Source organism: Lycium ferocissimum, chromosome 8 (genome assembly GCF_029784015.1).
Source record: "Lycium ferocissimum isolate CSIRO_LF1 chromosome 8, AGI_CSIRO_Lferr_CH_V1, whole genome shotgun sequence".
NCBI lineage: Eukaryota > Viridiplantae > Streptophyta > Magnoliopsida > Solanales > Solanaceae > Lycium > Lycium ferocissimum.
The window spans coordinates 34,007,380-34,029,761 of record NC_081349.1 but is presented as its reverse complement, the minus strand read 5'-3'; the positions used below and the strand labels follow the sequence as shown (position 1 = coordinate 34,029,761).

The window sequence follows — 22,382 nt, the reverse complement described above, 5'->3', positions numbered from 1 at the left end:
AATTGTATCTCATATAAAATGACTCGCATATTCACTATACCGGGGGTGGTGGGGGCGGTTTTTTAAGAATGTATCATACCATCAAGATTTGTGGTGCAATAAACAAGATTTCTACCTTCTTAACTAGATATCACGGATTTGATCTCTGGGTATATGAAAGAAATCCCGATAGGGCTTTACATTTAAGAAACTTTATAAAAAGAACGTACCTCATCAAGATTTGTCACTGGTATATCGGACAAGGGATGGAAACTAAAAGTATCTCACATTCAATAAAATAGAAGGATAAAAACAAAAGGAATAGGGTGAATGGCATTTAAGAATGCTTGTAACTTGTTTCAGAGAGTAAAAGGAAAAAGAATTTCTGTTTACACGAGACTGCATACATTCAGAAAGTACATAAGAGAGACATGCTTAAGTGTAGAAAAGTTCCCATATCGGGCGAAACAAAGAAAGCAAGGAGCTGGCAGGATATAAAACCATAGGAGGGAGCTACATTAAAACATACTTACCTGGATGGGGTCGATGGGCGATCAATAAGACCCATGGCCTAGGTTGGTGACCTCCATTACATCCTTAATGGGTAGGAGCCTAACATAATTTGTGGCAGTGGGGGCCTGCGTTCGCGCGGCCCCTATCCAATTCTTAATCCAAACCTTTTTTGTTATCTGGGCTTTCCAATTTAAGGAAAGCTCACACTGGGATCCGCTTGAGGCAATAGAGTAAGAAAAATTAAAGAAAGCACGATCTTGTATGGTTATTGACCTGAAACATAACGAGAAATAATTGATAGGCCTTTATTTGTATGTCTTGGTTTATGTTGCATATTGATCTCATGATTTTTTTTTTCCCCAGATAGTTGCTTGTTCTTGTATTTGGTTACTTCTAATTCATAGTGCTGACATTCCAATGGAAGACATGAAGCCAAGTTGTGAAATGACTTGTGGACACGGGACAACTTCTTAGTTTGAAAGCCTGGTGAAAAGTATCTACCCCACAACGCATCCAAGGAAAAAACGTTTGCATAAAAAAGAAGGTAGAAGTGTCAAAAGGTGCATCCATATGGCGAAGGAAAATGTTACTCTGAATAGGTGAATGTTCTTTGAAATTAATGAATTTGGATCATGTTTAAGAAGCTAAATTGTACTTGTTTTATAATTTAAGAATATTGGTTTGGGAAAATGTACTAACTTTTTCACAATCGGAATAGATTGTTAGTGACCTAACATTAGTTGTGACAAATTAGGCCATACATCTTGAAACATTATCCAAAAGAAAAAGCATATTATATTTGGTAAATTAAACAGTATCCAGAAGAAAAGAATGTTGTATTGATGAGTTAAAGGGGAGTGCTAATTTTACTACTTGCTCTAATAGGGTCTATATTTTCTACTCGTGACATTTAAGATAATGAAATGAATTATTGAGAAGATGGTAGATTTTATTATGTGAGCATGATAAAGGTAAAATATGGAATTCATATATGTTTCTCATAGTTTTTTTGTCCCCCTCACAGTTAACTATAAAGTGAATTATGGAAAAACAATCACAAAAGGAGCTTAACAACCACTTTCTGGCAAAATAAGGATTATTTAAAACCAAAATAATAGAGGGAGTAACGTATTAGGCATTATTTTATTAAAACGGGAAAAATAGCTAATAATTGGACCGTTAAAATAAAAGGATGGGTAACGATTTATGCCATTACGTATCCCAAGACCACGACTATTATCATTTAAAATAAGACCGTTCAATGTTTTCTAATATATGTGAATAGATATAACCGAGAAGTAAACGCTCATTGAACAAATTTTCCTTTCAACCTAAAACCCTCTTCAAAATAAAACCAAGCATCACTATCACCCGGAGAACAACAAAAATTTACTCGATCCATATATATTTTTTTTATCTATCTCTCGCAAATTGATTTTGTTCCGATGATATAGATTGTGACGTTTATTCGATTTTTTTGCCGCAAATTTCAAATGGAAACTTTCGCTCAAGCATTTTGTGCGATTTTGCTTGCAAAAATCGATCAAGAAGTGGTCGATTAAGGTATGTGTTTTTTCACACACTAGTATAGTGGAAGAACATCGGATTAGAAGATAATGGTATGACGAATTTCCCCTTATCTTCAAAAAAAAATGTAGTATTCTTGTTTCGTGTTTTTCGTTTGGGAAGATACGAGGCTTTTTTTTCACTTTCTTAAGAAGATGTGATGTTCACATTTTTTAGGCAAAACAAACATAGAAGTTTCATAGAAAATATTCACTTGTGTAGGTATTTTTGTTTTATGGCGGAAAATAATGCATATCGATGGATCCGGTCCGCTCCTATCCAATTTTGAATATGGGATGGAAAGGATAATGTGATTTGAATTGTGATGGAAATTTTTTGAAAGGAACATCCTTTCACAGTCTTGGATTAGTTGATTAGACTATCGGGATTGTACGATGTTTAATCCGATCGCTCACGTAGTTTGATTACTTCTGGGATGGCGTCCCGAAACCATACGTTTGAGGCGACAAATAGAGTAAGTATGGCTTAAAATTAAAGATGAGTTGGCGAGGATAGGATTTGAAAGACATTTGTCAAAGATTATTAGGTTTTAGTATTGACTTTAAAAAAAATTCAAGGTATCTCGCACTTAATCAACACATATACGATCCAAAATTAACACGCAACACAAAATATAGAAGGCTAGATGTTATTGTGTGTCTTGGTTTATGTTGCATATTGATGCTCGAGGACATCAACACAATAGGATTTTTTTGTATCACTATCCCCCAGATAGTGGGATTCCTTCTTGTATACCTAAAAATATTAACCGTATTTATAAAAAAAAAACTTGTTCAATTCCTAAACGTATTGGTTAGATTTTTCTAATTCTTACATGTAGAATGCTCCCTCATATACATATAGTTCTCTTTTATTTTCTTTCTAGCTAATGGAAGATATTTTTGATTTCCTTTTTTGCCATTGTTTTAGTTGTGCATTAAATCTTGAATTACTGTTTGGGCATGTGAGAGAATTCGGGCCCCGTGGATATTAAAATAAAGGGACGCGAATGCCGGTTTACCTGGGGGTCCACGCCGACAAACTTAGTGTTGAAAGTTTTTGGGATGCACTTGATTCCATGACGGAGGATCATGTACAATGTTGTATTAGTTTTGTTTTAATTTTCATGTATATTGTAATTGTAAGGTGATTTATTTGGTTTGTGGAACCATATTGAATTAATTGAGAGCCTTTCCCGATTATTGTCGTGTTGGACGAAATATATGGCGTGTCATGAGTCACAATATTTTGTTGATGTTGTCGAGGTTCACTTTCGATCGAGTTACGAGGCAATTTGGAATGCAAAAGAGGTTTCCATTTTCTACACATTTTAACCACAACAAAGGCCAAATAAAATTGGGAATTGGAGCATGCACAATGTTTGCCATTTTGGCACCAACGACTTCGATACGTTATTAAAAATCATGAAGGTAGAAGTTCGTACGCATTACTCGTCTTGTTATCGGTCGCAACAAGGTTATATGCCTAATCCATATGGCGAAGGAAATTTATGTTACATGTTTTCTTGAATAGGAAAATAATGCAGATATTGAACTTCCTTTGTCTTTGTTGTTTCGCTAAAAGGTTCTTTTGAAATTAATCTATGGTTTAATTAGTTTGTGAACTATTTGATAGATGGTATGTAGTGCTTTTTGAAACTGCAGAGAAATAAGACAGCTAAATTGTTCCATGAAAATGCATTTGTTTTATACTATTCTAAGAATATTGGTCACACAGTTATACGTGGTTGATGGGAAAAGGGGTTGATAAAGCAAAAATCAACTTTTGATCACATTATTTGAGGAATTTTATATCGGAATAGATGAAAAGTGTTTGACATAGTGACCTGATAACATTAGTTGTGACAAATCGACTAAATGGGCGTTGACGGCCATATGTCACTTGATGACCAAATTTTGAAACATTATCCAAAAGTTTAGAAAAGCATATTATATTTGGTCACAATGATTATCAACATAACAGTATCCAGAAGAAAAGACAACCTAATAAATTATTGCATCTCACAACCCATAGACTTTTGTTTGACGTTACCACCTAACTCTTATTTTGCGGGAGTGCTAAAATACAATTTTACTAGTCTTTGTTGGCATCCTCTCTCGAACAACATCCCATCGCATTCTCGTAGAAATGAAAATATATTTCTCTAATGTCGTCGTGTATATCATTTATCTTTTGATTATGAGGATTTACACCAATATTATTTTGAAGTAAATGTCCACTATCACCGATATATTCATCGTGTTCACTTTCTCTTTGTTTATGCGAGTCAGAAGGAATTTCAACATTTGCATCATTATACAAAATATGGAAGTAAATATTAATAAATATAAGTTTAGGATATATAAGCAAGTTATAATATTTAAAGTGAACACATTTATTGAGAAGATGGTAATAGATTTAGCACTAAATAATTGAAGCAACAATTAAAAACATGATAAAGGTAAAATATGGATATTTTGACTAATTTATTTGTTGAAAATATATAAACCCAGCTAGTTTTTTTGTCCCCTCACAGTTAACTATAAAGTGAATTATGGAAAAACAATCACAAATGAAATATTGGGCCGGAATGATGGTTGAATTCTCGCTAGCATAGCAAATCCAACAACACTTTCATTTGATACATTATTTTGATTTGTCGGTTTGGTCTTTACATAAATCTCCAAAAAATATTTATATCGATCTTATCCGCAAATTTTTGCGGTATGGAGAAAAATTGTAGCAAATCGTCATTCTCAATTTTAAACTCAATGAACCTTGTATTGTTACCTTGAAATGAGCATGGATATTTTCAGAGAAATATCAATTTGAATATTTTCACTATTTGTCCCCATCTTCTCATGCAATAGTTCAACCAATTCAAGATAGTTCGTTGAAATAAACATGCTAACAATCATTTTGGCAATACCCGAATCCATTCATTTCGTAATTATTTTGCCACCCCAATACAAAGAGCGAAAATAAGACACTTATTATTATTAATATAACGAGTAAAAATAAATTAAAAACTATAGTATTATTTTAACATATTACAACATATTTGACTTAATTAACTCATACCCGTTGAACTAATGGATAAGCCCAAATTTGGAATTCTGAACATTCGTTTCATACACTATATTTGATAGAGTGCCCCAAATGCAATGGCACAAGTAGTACTTAAAGGCTTTAGTAAAGATGATATTTTCTTTGATTGTTTATTAAGTTCTCTACCTATATAATAAGTGGAACTTTGTTCACTTACAAAAGTAACAAAACTAGAGTATTGTCTTCAATGATTCAATCAAATCATTTGCCCCAAATTACTACTTAAAGGCTTTAGTAAATTGAGTTTTCTAATGTGTTCACTTACAAAAGTAACAAAACTAGAGTATTGTCTTCAATGATTAAGAAAGTCTAATGCACCAATGATTTACCTTTTATAGATAATCTTCACAACAAAGTCAATAGCATTAAAAATGTTCAACTGAACGAAAGATAAGATATTGTGCTTTTCATAGTTTAGTTTTTTGCCTCTTGGTAGTTGGTACTCTCAAAGATAAAAAATAAAAATTAAATTAAATAATAGTAGTTATTTTGCTAAGGATGAAACATAGAAAAATATAAGTGCATCGAGGTCAGTGTTACGTAGGAAGAGCTAAGTAGGGATAATCATCTCAAAGTAGCTTCTAAAAGAACCAACAAATTAAGACGACAAGTAATAAAGTTGAAAAATCCAACTTTTTTTGTTTTTTAATTAGCTAGCTGATTTTCTATATACGTGTGTGTGTGTTACTGAATCAAGATATACACGTTTTATAAAATTGTATATACATACACAAAAGTTAAGCCCATTACACATTCAGGGAGGGCTTAATTGAAAAAAGTTTAGTCTTGATGATATGATCAATACCGTTAGTCAAAACACCTATCCTATTATTGATGAAAAGACAAACAAGTTATTTGAACAAATGCATGGCTAAAAGTTTGTTACTAGTGATTAGTGAAGCAAAGTTGAAACAGTATAAGTAGTTTGAAAAAGATTTTGGAACGTAGACAAACAATCTTTCCCCACTAAGCAATAAGGTCAAAGACAAAACTGTTGTACACAACTGCACGTAACATATATAGCAACCTATAATGAAAAAACTTTGATTGGGTTTATTTTAGGAATACACCCTGTAAATAATATTATTAATGTATTTTTACATGTCGTAGCATGTTATCTTTCTCATTTTTAAAGTCATTAATCACATCTTTTTTGTAATAACCATGAAGTTAAGACTAACTTGTGCACAAGTCGATTAATTTACGGGGCACTTGCCACCTGATCCCATCATCACATGTACGTAAAACTCTGTCCATCAATACTTGGACAGATGAGAAGAAATCACCAAATATTTTTGTCCGTAACATTTATCATGAACATTTTTATTACTTAAAATTATTAATTTTTAAGTGATTCGATAGTGTGAATCTTGTACGCTTAATTTCAACACATGCATAGAAGTTAAACTCTTTGTGAGAATGTTGGTATAGTTGAACTCTTATAGCAAGAAAGTACTTTTCAAACAAATTAAATTACCATGGTGGGCTACGACACTTTCCACAATTTCTCTATGAGTCCATGGATTTGTATTCTTATCCACACTTGTATTGTACTAGAAGGAGTTTTGACAATTTCCCAAAATGTTTTTGGAGAAATATACTTAAGAAACGGTTGTAGAAAACAAATGAAGATATTCTCAAAAACTTTTTCTTAGTTTGAAAATTTTCACCCAAAAAAGAAAGAAAAGAAGAAAAATTCTGGAATATAATATATTAAGGTGCTACTTCATTCAGATCTTCATGGATATTTGTGGAAAATTATGTACGTAGGCTAAGATCTAAAAGGCTAATGTTAAAATTAATTATAGCTTTTGAAAATTATTCCTTCAACTAAAACCTAAGGAAGACCATAAAGCGCAAATATCTCGGATATTTTTTAGGGTGGCTACTGTCAAGGCTACTGATAGTACAAGTCGTCAAGGATAATAATTTAATTAACCGAAAAAGCTCAAATATGCCATTGAACTATCGGGAATGGCTCATTTATACCACTCGTCAATAGTTTGACTCATTTATGCCATCGCCGTTACCAAAATGGCTCATCTATGCCATTGCCGTTACCAAAATGGCTCATTCATGTCATTTTTCATTAACACCAATTTTACAATACCAGATATGACACGTGACCTCCAATTAGAGGTTCACGTTGTTTAATTAAACCAACCCAATTTAATAAAAAACCCGACCCAAATTAATGAAAAATGGCATGAATGAGCCACTTTAGAATCGAAGATGGCATAAATGAGCCAAACTATTGACGAGTGGCATAGATGAGCCATTTTTTGATAGTTCGATGGCATATTTGAGCTTTTTATGTTTAATTAATATGTTGATTCTTTTGGTTGTAGACGTTTGAAATATTAGATTTATAGGTTCTGGATAAGATCTTGTAACTGCCATGGATAGGATATGTAACTGTTTTCATACCCTGTATCTATTAATATCAGGGATGAATAAATAAACTACAATGTTTTCAGTTCTCTGTTTTGTATTCTTGTTGAAACTTTTACATGGTATCAGAGCATTGATTCATATTCTATCATTTTTTTTTGTTCTCTCTTCTTCACTTTTCTGTAGAAACTATGGCTTTTTACAGCACTAACAATATGACGCATACTTCTGGAAAATCACTGGTTGCAATCAATGATACTCAACTTCCATTGAAGCTTTCAACTTAAAATTACGCTACATGGTGTGCTCAGATTAGTCATCTTCTTCGAGGACACAATCTTTTGGGTTATGTCATTGGGGCTATTACTCCTCCTACTACTCTTGTTGAACAAGAAGGAAGAAGAATCCCCAACCCAGATTATGAGTTTTGGGAATGTCAAGACCAGTTAATCCTTACTGCTATCATTGCTTCGGTTTCTTTTTCAGTTATGAACACCATTGCAGATGCTAAAACCTCAGCGGAGGCATGGAATAAACTTCAGTTAGCCTTTGCCAATAAGTCGGCTACACGAATTTTGTCTCTTCTAGAAAAACTCTCGCGCACTAAGCGTGATTCTCGCCCTGTTGCTGAATATCTTCAATTTGTCAAATCAATTGTGGAAGAACTTTCCTTATGTGGAAGTCCTGTAACCGATGTTGATCTCGTTGTTCATGTCTTGGGTGGAATTGGTTCTAAATTCCGTGATATTACTGTGGCAATCCATGCTGGAGATACTGTTATTTCATTTGATGAACTCTAGGATAAATTACTCGCCCATGAATTATATCTCAAACAGATTGACCCCAACTTCGATCCAACCCCTGTGACAGAAAATCATGTTCGCAAGGGCAATTCTAGTAGGCCATTCTATCCATCAAGGAAAGGTAATTAGAATAAACCGTCCACTCATTTTCAGTTCGCTAACAATGGTTTCCAGTTTTTAGACAACTCTTCTACCTTTGGGAATAATGCATCACGCTATCAGTCTTCTGCGCCGTCATCCCAGTACTGAAATTCCAACTCTCAACCAAAAGTGCAGTGTCAGTTTTGCGAAATATATGGTCACTATGTTAAGAAGTGTTTCTGGGCTAGAAACTATTTCAGGGATCTATTTTCACACAATCCACAAGTTCACCATTCACATCCAACTCCAATTCAAATTCTCTGTGTCTTCTTGATACTGGCGCTTCTCACATATCACCAATGGCTTAAAGAATCTCTCTCTTCATTTTCCATATGATGGCAATGATGAGTTGCATCTCACAGACGGTTTACGTTTGTCGATTTCACATGTTGGTTCTGGTATTGTGTCTTTACCATCCAAAAAATGCCGTCTAACCAACATTCTTTGCTTCCCATCTGCCCAAACAAATCTGATATATGTTTCTCAATTTTGTGATTCAAATGAAGTGTCAATTGAATTCTTTTCTGATTATTTTCTTATCAAGGATCAATTCACGGGGGAGATTTTATTCAAAGGACAAATTGACCAATCTCTTTACACACTTAACTCTTCAGTGGCACCCGCTTGCTTCAATGTTTGCCATTCTTCAATTGCTTGGCATCAGCGTCTTGGACATCCAAACTCCAAAATGTTTAATTTTATTTTATCTAGATTTAAATTACCTGTTTCTTCTATCAATGAGATTGTTTTCCATCCTTGCAAGTGTAATAAAAATCAATGTTTATCTTTTGGCACTTCAACTCTTTCAAGTTCTAGACCTCTTGAACTTTTATATTATGATTTATGGGGTCCTGCTCCGGTGCAATCAATCAATGGCTTCCGTTATTACATAATTTTTGTGGATCATTTTACTAAATATATATGGCTATATCCATTAAAGGTAAAATCTGAGGTTTACACTGTGTTTTCCACATTTCAAAAATTGGGTTAGAATACCTTTAATGTTAAAATTCAGTCCATCTACACTGATGGGGGAGGCGAATACATTGCTCTTAAAAAATACTTTCAATCTTGTGGCATCACTCACCTTCAAACACATCCTCATACTCCCCGACATAACGGGGCTGCTAAGCGCCGTAATTGTCACCTGGTAGAAATGGGTCTCACCTTATTACATACTGCTTCACTCCCGAAATCATTTTGGTCGTTTGTATTCCAAACAACAGCTTATGTAATTAATCGATTACCCACACCTATTCTTCAATTCTCCTCACCTTACCAAAAATTATCTAATAGATCTCCCAATTACAACTCCTTGAAAGTATTTGGGTGTCTCTGTTACTCGTGCCTCAGACCATATGCCAAATCAAAATTTGATCTAAAATCTGTCTGCCGCGTATTTCTTGGATGTTCTCCCACCCAAATGCGTAATTTGCTATGATTTCAAATCTGAAAAGTTCCATATATCCCGCCATGTCATATTTCTTGATAATAGTTTTCCATTTCAATCTAAAAAACTTACAAATTCCTTATCCTCTTCTACTTGGTTTGATATTCCTTCAACTGATTCCCAACATATCATAGTTGTCATACCCTATTTTAACCGGGGTTAAAATAGTTTACAACATCCGGGTAATTTCGGGGTTATTTAAAGTTAAGAGTCGCCACCTAATTATTATGGTGAATTAGGACACCTAAAGTTAATTAAAGTTATTCTAAAGTTAATTTTAAATGTCTGCGAAACTTGAGATTCTAGGTACGGGTTCAACTAACCTAGAGGGAAGGTATTAGGCATCCTCTAAGTTTCATTAATAATGGTTAACCGACCGGACTTATAGTTAATTAGGCTAAGTGTAGATATAACATTTTAAATGTTTGGAAAATAACTTATAAATATTGCTAAAGTTTTAAAGTAAAATATAATGATGTAATAATGTTATAAAAAAATAAGACTTGCACAATATAATAATTTGTATGAAAAAAGACTTCAAGTATTATTGAAGGTGAATTTGAAGATGTAATAGTTTTCATGTAGGCAATAAGTTTAGCGAATTTGAAACTTAGATAAAATTGTATTACTATGACAATGCCAACTAAAATCTAGTTTTATTATAAATATGATACAAAGGACATGAGTTTCTTTTGTTGACTTTATTTGATTATATTAGACTAGAAGTATGCATAGTTGAATAAATCTTAAAAATAATGTTTATAAAGTATACTTGGATTAGTATTTATATATTAGTGACGTCTTGAAAGTTTTTAAGATAGTATCACAAAGCATGGTTTTTTAGTTCAAAATACGCAATCATGCTACTTTGAAAATCCATTACTCTAAATAGATAAATATTGTGAGTATTATAAATAACTTAATATAAAAAGAAGAAAGATGAAATTTATGGAATTAATTCTTGGTTACTTTTAGACTAACTATCCATTATACTAACACTAAACCACTAGTTCTATTAAGGTTCATTCTAGCTAAGAAACCCAAAACAAAGTAAAATGTTAGTTGCATAATACAAGTTAAACACACAAAGTAAAATAAAAGAGGGGAGGAAAATATAATTAATGGGCTCAGCCCATTTGTAGAACTGCTGTTGCACCACTGCCACTGTTATGGGCCTCGGCCCAGAATTCTTTTTATTTTTTTATTTTTTGCTGCGGGTGGGCTGATTCGAGGGGAAGATTTCGTTGGGCTTTGGCCCAACACCAAATGTGGAAGATGACAAGCCCCTCAGACTCGTGTGCGAGATGGTCATGCACAAAAACAGAAGGAAAAAGATTAGTATATAATCCATAAATAACTGGCTACGTGTAATGCGAATTCAAAACAGGCCAACGGCCTTCAACTAAAATAGAGAGGCTGCCTATATTTAATGTATTAACGTCTTCTAAGAAATGATATAAAGAGAAGCTAAACAAATACAGCAGACCTATGTTCGGTTTAGATGTTCGCAAAGAAGGAAAAGACCAGGACACAAAGCATACAAAGCTATACATATATCTTGAGAAGATAGGCCCAACAGATTATGCAAGTGGGTAATCGAATGGGCCGAGTATATATATATATATATATATATATATATATATATATATATACATATATATATATATTGTTCAGCAGCCCAATTGTTAAGCAATACAAGACGGAGCCCAAAATTTCCGAGGCTCAATTGATCATTTGACTATCAGGGAGTATACCCCTTATACATTAAATATGCCGACTGATATGTATCCAAGTGAGTAGAGAACTGAATATTTCGAACCACATCCCCTTTAACACTTCACAGAAGCCAAACAGACTAAATGGGAACAAACAAAAGGGGAAATCACATTAAGGTATTTAAACTAAAGTAAATCAGGTATACTGTTGTATACAGATCCAAAACAGAACCAGCCCGTGACACCAATTAAAATTAAGTGACACCAATTGCAGCCCGTAACTTGAGGAAACAGAAGATGTTCAATGAGAATAAGGAACTTGAGTAGAGAATGATTAAATGACACCAATTGCAACCCGTAACTTGAGGAAACAGAAGATGTTCAATGAGAATAAGGAACTTGAGTAGAGAATGACATTTTGGGTTGGAAATACAAAGGATTTAATACTTTGCAAACAAAGACGCCTTCAAGTAGTAATCAACTCAAAGTAGAGAACCTCCATTTAAACAACCAAACAAAAATGCACAGGTTATATCATACGGACAATCCCAACAGCTCCTAACACAAAAACAGTCTATGGACATAACAGTTGAAGCTAGATCAAGTTCATCATTGTTCGAATGAGCGAACAGGCATGTGATAATGCATGGAATGCCTGTCATTTTCCAAACAGTAGCGGGCAACGCGAGAGGTGTCAATAGATGTTGTTAGCCACATAGAGGGAATAAACAGACTGAAACTTAACTGAACCTAATGACTGTGCTGGTCAGGCCACGAATACTACGCTGAAGGAATAATGAAATTAAACCATACTAAGCGTAATCACTGAACTAAACAAAAGCCCAAATACTATGCACGCGACTGAACTAATCTACTGATAAAATGGACACGATAAAATAAAGTTAGATAAACAGAGCCCAAGGTCACATAGAGGAAAGTGAATTCAGCAAGTAATAAAATAGTAAATTCGTATTTTTTACTTCTATTACGACTTAACAGGTGATAAAAATAGTAAGACGACCTAACATGATATGATTTGGTTTAACATTTCCTAGACTCAAAGCAATACGAGAAATCTTCATGCTAGACCTTGCTTTATTCGACTTATCAATTGACCGAAATAGAACCACATAATCGGATGATCCAACAAAGCATATTAAAACTCAGAGAGCAGATTAACAAGGGAAAACTTAATTTACAAATGACAGACAATTACAGAGATGGTTCAGTGCCGGTCTGTTCTTAATCATATACATAATATACCTAAGATATATATACCGCGTCGTGCATATCAGATGTATACCGAATGTATATCTTCTTCTTACCTTGATAACCTACTGTATATCCTATGTATATTCGACTTTAAAATAGGTTCTAAATCCTGGAAATTTAGTCTAAGCATTCAAACTACATTATACGTTTTTCAAATTCATTCCAGCAATTATCAACCTATCCTAGCAGCTCCCAAACATCAAACGGATAATATGACGACAAAGAAACTACATAGCTAAAAACGGCAGAATAGGCTAAAAGTCTTAACTAAGCGGAAATTAAAAACTATAAGTAATAAGCGTATCGAAGTTTACCTTTTTTGTGTGCAGTGATCTGAGGCATCGACGGTCTCGAATCCACTCTCTCGTTATGGATAGATCCGATTCTCAAGCCAAATGAATCCGAATATAAATATTGTGGATTTTTGTGACCTAAAGCTTCGTATTTCACTTTCGGACGAATTCAATGAAAATGCTAAAGTAAGGATGGTTATTAACTGTGCTGTTCCTTTTTTTTTTTTTCCAGATATAGTGACTAAGAAATGTAAATGTTTAAGGGTTCTCAGGCGGCTGAAGAAGGTTCCCCCTTTTTTTCGACTTTTCAAGATGTATTTATAGGAGAAGGATGTTAGGGTTAGGGTTTGAAAAATTCGAAACCTGGACCAGAGGAGGGTGATTACGGAGTTTGGCTTCAAAAAGAGCCGTTTCAACACCGAACCTCTCGCACAAGAATCAAAAGTCCAAAAGTTCATTGGCTCGTTATGTTGATCGAATCATTGACGATAGAAAAAGAGAAAGCTTTCGCATCTCATATGCCAAGTAGGAGGAGAAAGACAACACTTATACAAAAATGGGCGAACCATTACTGTTGGGGTGGAGAGAGTCGTCTGCATCTTGTGTAGAATAGGAAAGGTGGAAGAGGACAAGAACGGTTGTCTGGAGACTATCTGAAAATGGAAAAACAAAAGCTCACTTTTAGGTCAAGGTTTTGGCCAATTTCTGAGAAAGGAAATGGGAAAGGGAGAAATGAAGAAGGAGGCGTAGAGAGAGAGAGAGAAGAGAGATGAAAGAGAAAGAAAGAGAGAGAGACGGCTGAAGTTGAAGGTATTAGGGATTTGGGAAAAAGAAAATACGGGCTGGTCAGGTGTGGGCCGGTCGGGTGTGGGCTGGTCGGGTGTGAATTTGGTCCGAAAGTGTGGGCTGGTTGAATTAATGAATATTGTGTTAGTATTTTGGGCCATTAATTTGGCTGAAAAATATTGGTCCTTCCTCCTATATTTAATTATTCCTGGGCTTTTAACTCAATAACTAGCACGATATATTATGCGAGGACAAATAGTAATTAGTGCATATAAGTAAAATTAATTTAACGAGTACGAATCCTAAAAACGAAATGATGATGAGCCATTTAAAATCGTGATAAAGTAATACTCGTAACATTGATAGTAAAACTAATGAAAATGAAAGTAAGGATATTAATAGCAGTAGGAATAAAAAAAAAGTAGTGAAAATAAAGTACTTAGCTCGTTAATAAATTGAGAAACTCCAGGAAATAAATTGAAATAAAGGAGGGACAAAATTGGGTGTCAACAATAGTTCCTTTTGATTCTACTTCTGTCACGCAACCTTCACCTCCTAATCTACCTCCATCAATTCCTAATTTATCCCCCTCAACAGCATCTTCCCAAGATGGGTTGACTTCCCAAGTTACGGTTTCTCCTCACTCTCAACCTTCAACGTCATTTTCCTCAACCTAAAATAAACATTCCATGGTTACCAGGTCCAAAAAATAATATATTCAAACACAACCATTCACCAAGTCTCCAAACACCCATTGCCTGAAATACCAGAACCAACTACCGTTACTCAGGCTCTTTCTCATTCTTTGTGGCTGTCTGCGATGTCAGAAGAGTTTAATGTTTTAATCAAGACTGGTACTTGGGATGTTGTTCCTCATGAACCACACCAAAATTTGGTTAGCTGTAAGTGGATTTTCAGGATTAAAAGAAATACAGATAACACTATTCAGCGGTACAAGGCCCGTTTAGTTGCAAAGGGGTTTAATAAGAGATCGGGAATTGATTTCAGTGACACCTTCAGTCCCGTGGTAAAATTGGTTACAATTCGGGTTGTCCTCACATAGGCTGTGTACTTCATGGCCACTGCTTTAGCTTGATGTTAACAATGCCTTCCTACATGGTCCACTACAGGAAGATGTCTATATGAAGCAACCTCTGGGATTTGTGGATCCTACCAAGCCTACCCATGTTTGCAAGTTAGTAAAGGCTCTCTATGGTCTTAAACAGGCACCCCAGGCTTGGTACCAAGCATTGATATAATTCACTTTGAAATATGGCTTTAAAGCATCTCACAGTGATCACTCCCTTTTTATTTTTAGGCAAGGTTCCATATGTTGCTACTTTCTCGCATATGTTGATGATTTAATAGTGACAGGCAACAATTCATGTTTTATTTCTTAGTTCATCCAAGCTCTTGGAACTCAATTTTCCTTAAAAGTTCCAACAGAGTTATCTGTTTTCCTTGGAATAGATATGCAGAAGACAACTCAAGGAATTTTTCTCTCTCAATATCATTATGTTTGCAAGCTTCTTCAACTTGCTCACATGAGGTCATCATACCTATGGTAACGACGCCTTTAATCAAGTCTTCTCCTAATGCAAAGGCCATTGATCCTACTGAGTATCGTCAGTTGGTTGGCGGGTTACAGTACCTTAGTCTAACTAGACCTGATGTGGCCTTCTGTATCAACAAACTCTCTCAGTTTATGCATTGTCCGAGAAACTCTCACTGGCAAGCTCTTAAACGGTCGTTGCGATACCTAAAGTCCACAATCCATTTCGGTATCAACATTACACCTCAGTCTCAAGCAGTTTTCCATGCTTATTCTGATGCAGATTAGGCGGGTGACCCATCGGATAGAACTTCCACTTCTGGGTATTTGTTATAGTTTGAAAAAATCTATCAGTTGGAGCTCTAAGAAACAAAGAACAGTGGCACGTTCAACTACCGAAGCTGAATATAGAGCGATTGCTTCAGCTGCTGTGGAAGTTCAATGGATTAAATCTCTTCTTGGTGAACCTGGGCATTCAGTTTCCATGCCAACAATCTACTGCGATAATATATCCACCATGTATACATGTCAAAATCCAGTACTTCACTCCAAAATGAAACATCTAAAAATTGATATTCACTTTGTACGCGATTTGGTTCAACGTGGGGATCTTCGTGTGTCACATGTTTCATCCAAAGACCAGCTTGCATATTTGCCTACAAAGACACTATCCAAACAACTTTTTATCTTGAATCGGTCCAAGATTGGCATCCAAGACGGATCCTCAATCTTGCGGGGGAGTGTTAAGGCTACTGATGGAACAAGTCGTTAAGGATAATAATTTAATTAATACTGTTGATTCTTTCAACTATATATGTTTGAATTTTGAAATATCAGATTTACATGTTATGGATAAGATCTTGAAACTGTCATGGATAGGATTTGTAACTATTTTTATACCCTGTATCTATTAATATCAGGGATGAACAAATTTGAAATATAATGTTTTCAGTTCTCTGTTTTGTTCTCTTGTTGAAACTTTTACAACTACCACCCTACGCGAGCTTTTATCTACCCTACACGTGCACGTAATTTGGGGGAGGTTAAATGAGCAGATTGAATTGAATTTGCACCGGTTAAAATGAGATAAATTCGTAAATGGATCATTAACCCACTCAAAGGTAACTTGGCTTGAGATGAGGTCGGTCAAGATGAACTAAATAATGGTTATAGCCCAACTCTTATAAAATATATTTTTCGAAAAAGGCTCAAATATGCCATCCAACTATCAGAAATGGCTCATTTATGCCACTCGTCAATAGTTTGGCTCATTTATGCCATCGAACTATAGGAAATGACTCATTTATGCCATCGAACTATAGGAAATAGATCATTTATGCCACTCATCAATAGTTTGACTCATTTATGCCATCGCCTATTACCAAAATGACTCATCCATGCCATATTTCATTAAAGCTGGTTTTACAATATCATATATGACACGTGACCTCCAACTAGATTATGATTGTGGGTGGGTAAGGTGTATGAGTCGGATTTTTTATTAATTTGGTATTTAAAATTTGGCTGGTTTAATTAAACGATGTAGACATCTAATTGGAGGCTACGTATCATATCTGGTATTATAAAATCAGTGTTAATGAAAAATGGCATGGATGAGCCATTTTGATAATGGGCGACGGCATAAATGAGTCAAACTATTTATGAGTGGCATAAATGAGCCATTTCCTATAGTTCAATGGCATAAATGAGCCATTTCCTATAGTTCGATGGTATAAATGAGCCAAACTATTGACGAGTGACATAAATGAGCTATTTCCGATAGTTGGATGGCATATTTGAGTCTTTTCCGTATATTTTTTTATAAAATTTATTTAATTACTTAATAATTTTTTATGGCTATATAATGTATTAAACCAAAAAATGTCTTTTAAATTTTTTTGACAAGGTTTCTCGTGAGACAATTTGAATGCATATTTAGCCCAAATAACAACATTTAAATGAGCAGAATTTGACGGGTCAAGGGTTTATTAATAATGAAGGGATAAATGGGTCATTAATTCGCTCAAACTTAAGCAAATTGCACGGACTATGTTTTCATGAGCTACTTTTCTCATCCTTACACAATTTAATATATCTTTGAACGTGTCAACAACCAAATATGGTGGCGATTAACTTAGAGGGATGCAACATGATGGTTAACTTTGTATTATCTCGAAAGATTCAGGGACAAATTTTGATCGTTTCGACTAATAAAATGGCAAATTTGACCTTTTTATGCACAATATAGTTTTTAGAAAGGCATATCTCTGTCCCTTCCAAGCACACAACGATATTTTTGTACTTTTGTCAACTGATGATTTAAAAATTCAAGATGTACGAACAAGTACATGAACTAATTATGTTTGACTAATAACCCTCTAGATTTAGACTAGTCCAACGGTTCCCTCAAAGTACGTTTCAGACCTACTTACATAAGTATATCTCAATAACGTTATCTGTTAGTGCTGCAATTTTTTTTTTTACTAATATATGTAGCTTCTTGGAAGTTTCATAATTCAAATAAAAATGAATTGTTTAAATTATTTTGGAAAACATAAAATATTATTGAAAATAAAATAGAAGGTCGGCAATCAACCTGTGGTACAGACGAATGCTAAACGCGATAAGCACACAGAGTTCAGTCAATCAATTAATTAATTACGGAGTAATTGATGATATGTTCCCATGATCTCACATTATCTTTTGTTTCATACATCAAATATCTACGGAGTATTTAAAAATACAGTCAAATATATATATATATATCCACACTCATCATGTTTACATGGGTGGATGAACAATTTTGAGCTGTGGGCGTGGCCTTTCCAAAAAACCCAAATCCACACTTATTGTCATAAAAAAGCAATAAATATATAACGCTATTGGATTTAAGTTTTACCATATGAATATGAGCGGAGCTAGGATTTTCACTAAGGAGTTCAAAAATATAAATAAGTAAACACACGAAGAAGCAAAGGGGTTCAACATTTATTATAAATACATAAAAAATAATTTTTACCTTATATATACAACGTAATTTTTCACCGAAGGAGGTTCATCCGAACCCCCTAGGGTCCACCTGGCTCCGCACCTTTAAATATCGACAGAGTAAAAAATATTTTACAGCATAAGTATAGTCAATTATCTCGTGATAGTAGTTTAGGTATCTTTTTTATCGAGTTACTACTTAAAGCTTGTCATTAAGATTTGTATACAATATAATTTTATCTTAATACATGAAATAATTTTGATCTTGTATATATAGTATAATTTTCACTACTAGAAACAGAGGTTTTTCCTACAAATATTTAGTGGGAAATTTGTCCTATAAAAATGATTTTCCCACCTCATTTCTACCGAACTAGCACACTGGGAAAACGCATGGTGGGAAACAGGTTCCCAAGGAAATGCTGAAAAACTTCCTAATTTTTCTCGGTAAAACAGCTACTATTTTTTTTTTCCACTGACGTTCAGTGGGAAATAGCCCCTGAACATTTTTCAGTGGGAAATTCAGTGAGAAAATAGAATTTTCTTAGTAGTGTCTCCGCCCGGCTCCATGCTAATATCTTTATATCCCCTCACCCACTCACGAGAAAAATGAGAGATGCTTTCTAGTGATAACTAGGGGTTTTCACGGTTTGGTTAAAAACCGATCCGAACAGCAAACCGATTAAATAAACTGATAGTTGTTTGGGTTTGGTTTGATTTGGTTTTAAATTTTAAAAAACCGACAATATTTGGTTTGGTTTGGTTTTATTAGAAAAAGCCGAACCAAACCGATAAAATAATATACACAATTTGTACATATAATATTAGATTTATAAATAATTTTAAATACTTTGTTTACTTTTTCATCATTTTTTTTAATCTCTTTTAGGCTAATGAACTTTACCACGTAAGCTCATTTCTTAGTAATAATCTATGATCCACACTCATTTATCTAAAGAAACAACTATGAGAATTTACCTAAAAAGAAGTTGTCTTTCTTATAAACTAGATTCACTTGATTAAAATTTATAGATCTTAGGACATTTTCTCCATAATTCAAGAAAATTATAGCTTCCACAATAAAAGGGTAATAACGGATTAAAAGAAAAGGAAGGAAAAGTCTTTCCTAATCGTAGGAAAAATAATGAAAGAGAGAAATACCATTAGGCTTCTTAAAAACCGAACCAAACCGGCAATAACCAAACCGATGGATATATATATATATATATATATACATATAGTATATTTGGTTTGATTTGATTTTGCCAATTAAAAAACTGATTTGGTTTTGATTTTAACCAAAAACCGATCCAAACCGACCCACAAACACCCCTAGTGATAACAACAGTTGTTGATTTTACATACATTTTAATTCTTTCCAATTAAAGAAACAAAGTGTGAATTGGACTAGTAGAATTTCTAGAAAAATTGAAAGTGCCAAGAATTTACGTAAATATATATATATATCTTAATGTTGGCTAACTAGTCAACTTTGCTAGTTTAGACTTCTAGTACAAGTAGTATTTGCTATAGTTATATTGTCACGCTTGCGTGCTCCATGACGCCTCACTTTATTCACACCTCAATTTAAGGGTGTGTTTGGTAAATGTTCTCTACGAAAGAAGTTTTCCTAGAAAATATATGGGGGTGGTTGTGGGCAGAGAGGGAGCTAGAAAATTAATAGCTTATGGGTTCGGCGGAGTAGCTTTTATTTGGTCTAAATTCTGTATTTATAGAGAGTCCGTTGAATATATACAAATTATCAATTTAGAACCCATTAACTTAAACGAACTAGAATACTGAATTCATAAGTTACTAATTCTGACTCCGCCTCTACTTGTGAGGGCGAAGGGGTGGGGAAAAGAGACAATCAATACAGAATGCCACTCATGGATTTTGTTTTTCGACCTCCCACAGAGAAGCCGTTTTCTTGATTTTTAAGGATTTTTTTTTCCTAGAGAAAATATTTTTCCAACCAAATATGAGAAAATTAGAAACAATTTCGAACAAATATTTTTCTCCATGTCAAACGCACCCCAAGTAGCAAAAAAGTTAAATCAATCATAGCAATAAACCCCGCTGTCATTTCCATCTAATGAGAAAGTGAATGCATCTAACTTATCCCACAAGAAATTAACGTGCTCAATTTCGTCATGGCAAAAAGGTCAACTAATCCTAGTCAAACCACCCAACTAAAAACCCTTATAAATAAATAACCTATACCACCATAAGAACCTAAAAATAGTTCATTCTTTCTTCTTTCTTCCTACCAAAAACCATTTAACCAAACTCCCCTTTTGTATAACAAAAATTCAACAAACAAAAAAACATACGATTTCTCAAACATTGCATAAAACTATGGTGGTTCTACCAATGAAAAGAGAAAGAGAAAGTGAGTTTGATAGCATAACAACCATGGCAAATTACTTGATGCTGTTTTCATGTCAAGAAAATCATTTTGACACGATCATGAACAATTCTCCTAGTCGAGTTTTCGAGTGTAAAACTTGCAATAGACAATTTTCTTCATTTCAAGCACTTGGCGGTCATCGAGCAAGCCACAAGAAGCCAAGATTAATGGGAGAATTGAACTTTCATTTGCCAACTTCTCCTCCTAAACCAAAAACCCATGAGTGTTCCATTTGTGGGCTTGAATTTCCTATAGGACAAGCTTTAGGTGGACATATGAGAAGGCATAGAGGTATGATGACTGAAAATAATAATATTAAAGTTCCTCATGTTGTGAAGAAATCATCAAATAGTCCAAGAGTTTTCTGTTTGGATCTGAACTTGACCCCATTAGAGAATGATTTAGAGTTCAAGTTGAAGAAGGCAACTCCTATAGTTGATTTCTTGTTGTGAATAATTGAATATTGGTCCAAATCGTGAATTTAGGGCGGGTTCTGTTAGTTCAAATGAATTCATTATTTTCGGCATGCTGAATTCGCTGATGACTCTAGATTCTAGATTCTTCTCTGTATTGGACATATATATCCTATCTGGACACTATTCATTCGTTTATACGAGGGATAGGACTCCCACCTCATGTGCGTTTTCTTTTTGGTTACAGATAGATTGTTTGAGATTGTAAAAAGATAAGCAGTATGTGTGATTATTTCATACATAGCTAGACTGTATGTAACATATACTATATTTAATCTATATATAATGTAAAGTTGGGAATGAAAATGGTGACGTGATACTCTCACAAGCCAGGATCACTATTTATCTAAATTTTCAGATTTTTGGGTTTTTTCTCATTTTAATACAACACTATATCACTTTTAAATTAAAAAATGAGGTATTAATTGCAGCTTCATAATGAAAAAGGAAAGGCTAAGAAACCGTTTCAAAAGATACATCACGGTAATAATTCAACATATATAGTGTGCTGGGTATAAGTTACTGCATACATTGTTCATTATTGTATATACTAATGGAGAATCGAAAACCCACCATCAGCTTTTAACTTCTTAGATCGTGCCTTGTCCCACCAATTTGAGGCTATTTGTTTCGCTATATATTGTTCAGAATTTTTTCTCACTTAGAAACCTCCATTTTTCTCCTGTTGTAACTTCTTAATCTCTTAGTGAAGATATTTAGGCTTCACCCTTCAGGTTCTATGTACGCAGCCTATATATATATATATATATATATCCCCGTGTTCAAATTTAACTCCCGCACACCTTTTAAAATGCCACCTGAATGCATCTGTTGATATGGACTTGGTTAATTGTAGACCTGATGTTAGGTAATTAGTTTTTATTTAATTTTATAATTTAGACGAAATTAGTTTTGATTCCTTTTCTTCTTTATAGTATACTA

General features: G+C 34.2%; 1 protein-coding gene and 1 pseudogene across 1 annotated transcript; both read left to right on the top strand.

The window, feature by feature from the left end:
• Window positions 1-504: 504 nt before the first annotated feature.
• LOC132069017 (U1 spliceosomal RNA) lies at window positions 505-638 on the top strand (annotated as a pseudogene).
• A 20,173-nt stretch (window positions 639-20,811) lies between these two features.
• On the top strand, window positions 20,812-21,565 carry LOC132066860 (zinc finger protein ZAT11-like). The gene has a single exon (XM_059460058.1). The coding sequence runs from the start codon at window positions 20,916-20,918 to the stop codon at window positions 21,417-21,419; it is 504 nt and encodes a 167-aa protein (XP_059316041.1). The 5' UTR covers window positions 20,812-20,915; the 3' UTR covers window positions 21,420-21,565.
• Window positions 21,566-22,382: the final 817 nt, after the last annotated feature.

Excerpts from the sequence above, each read along its gene's own strand:
- LOC132066860 (XM_059460058.1), top strand. The coding sequence starts at position 20,916 with ATGGTGGTTCTACCAATGAAAAGAGAAAGAGAAAGTGAGTTTGATAGC.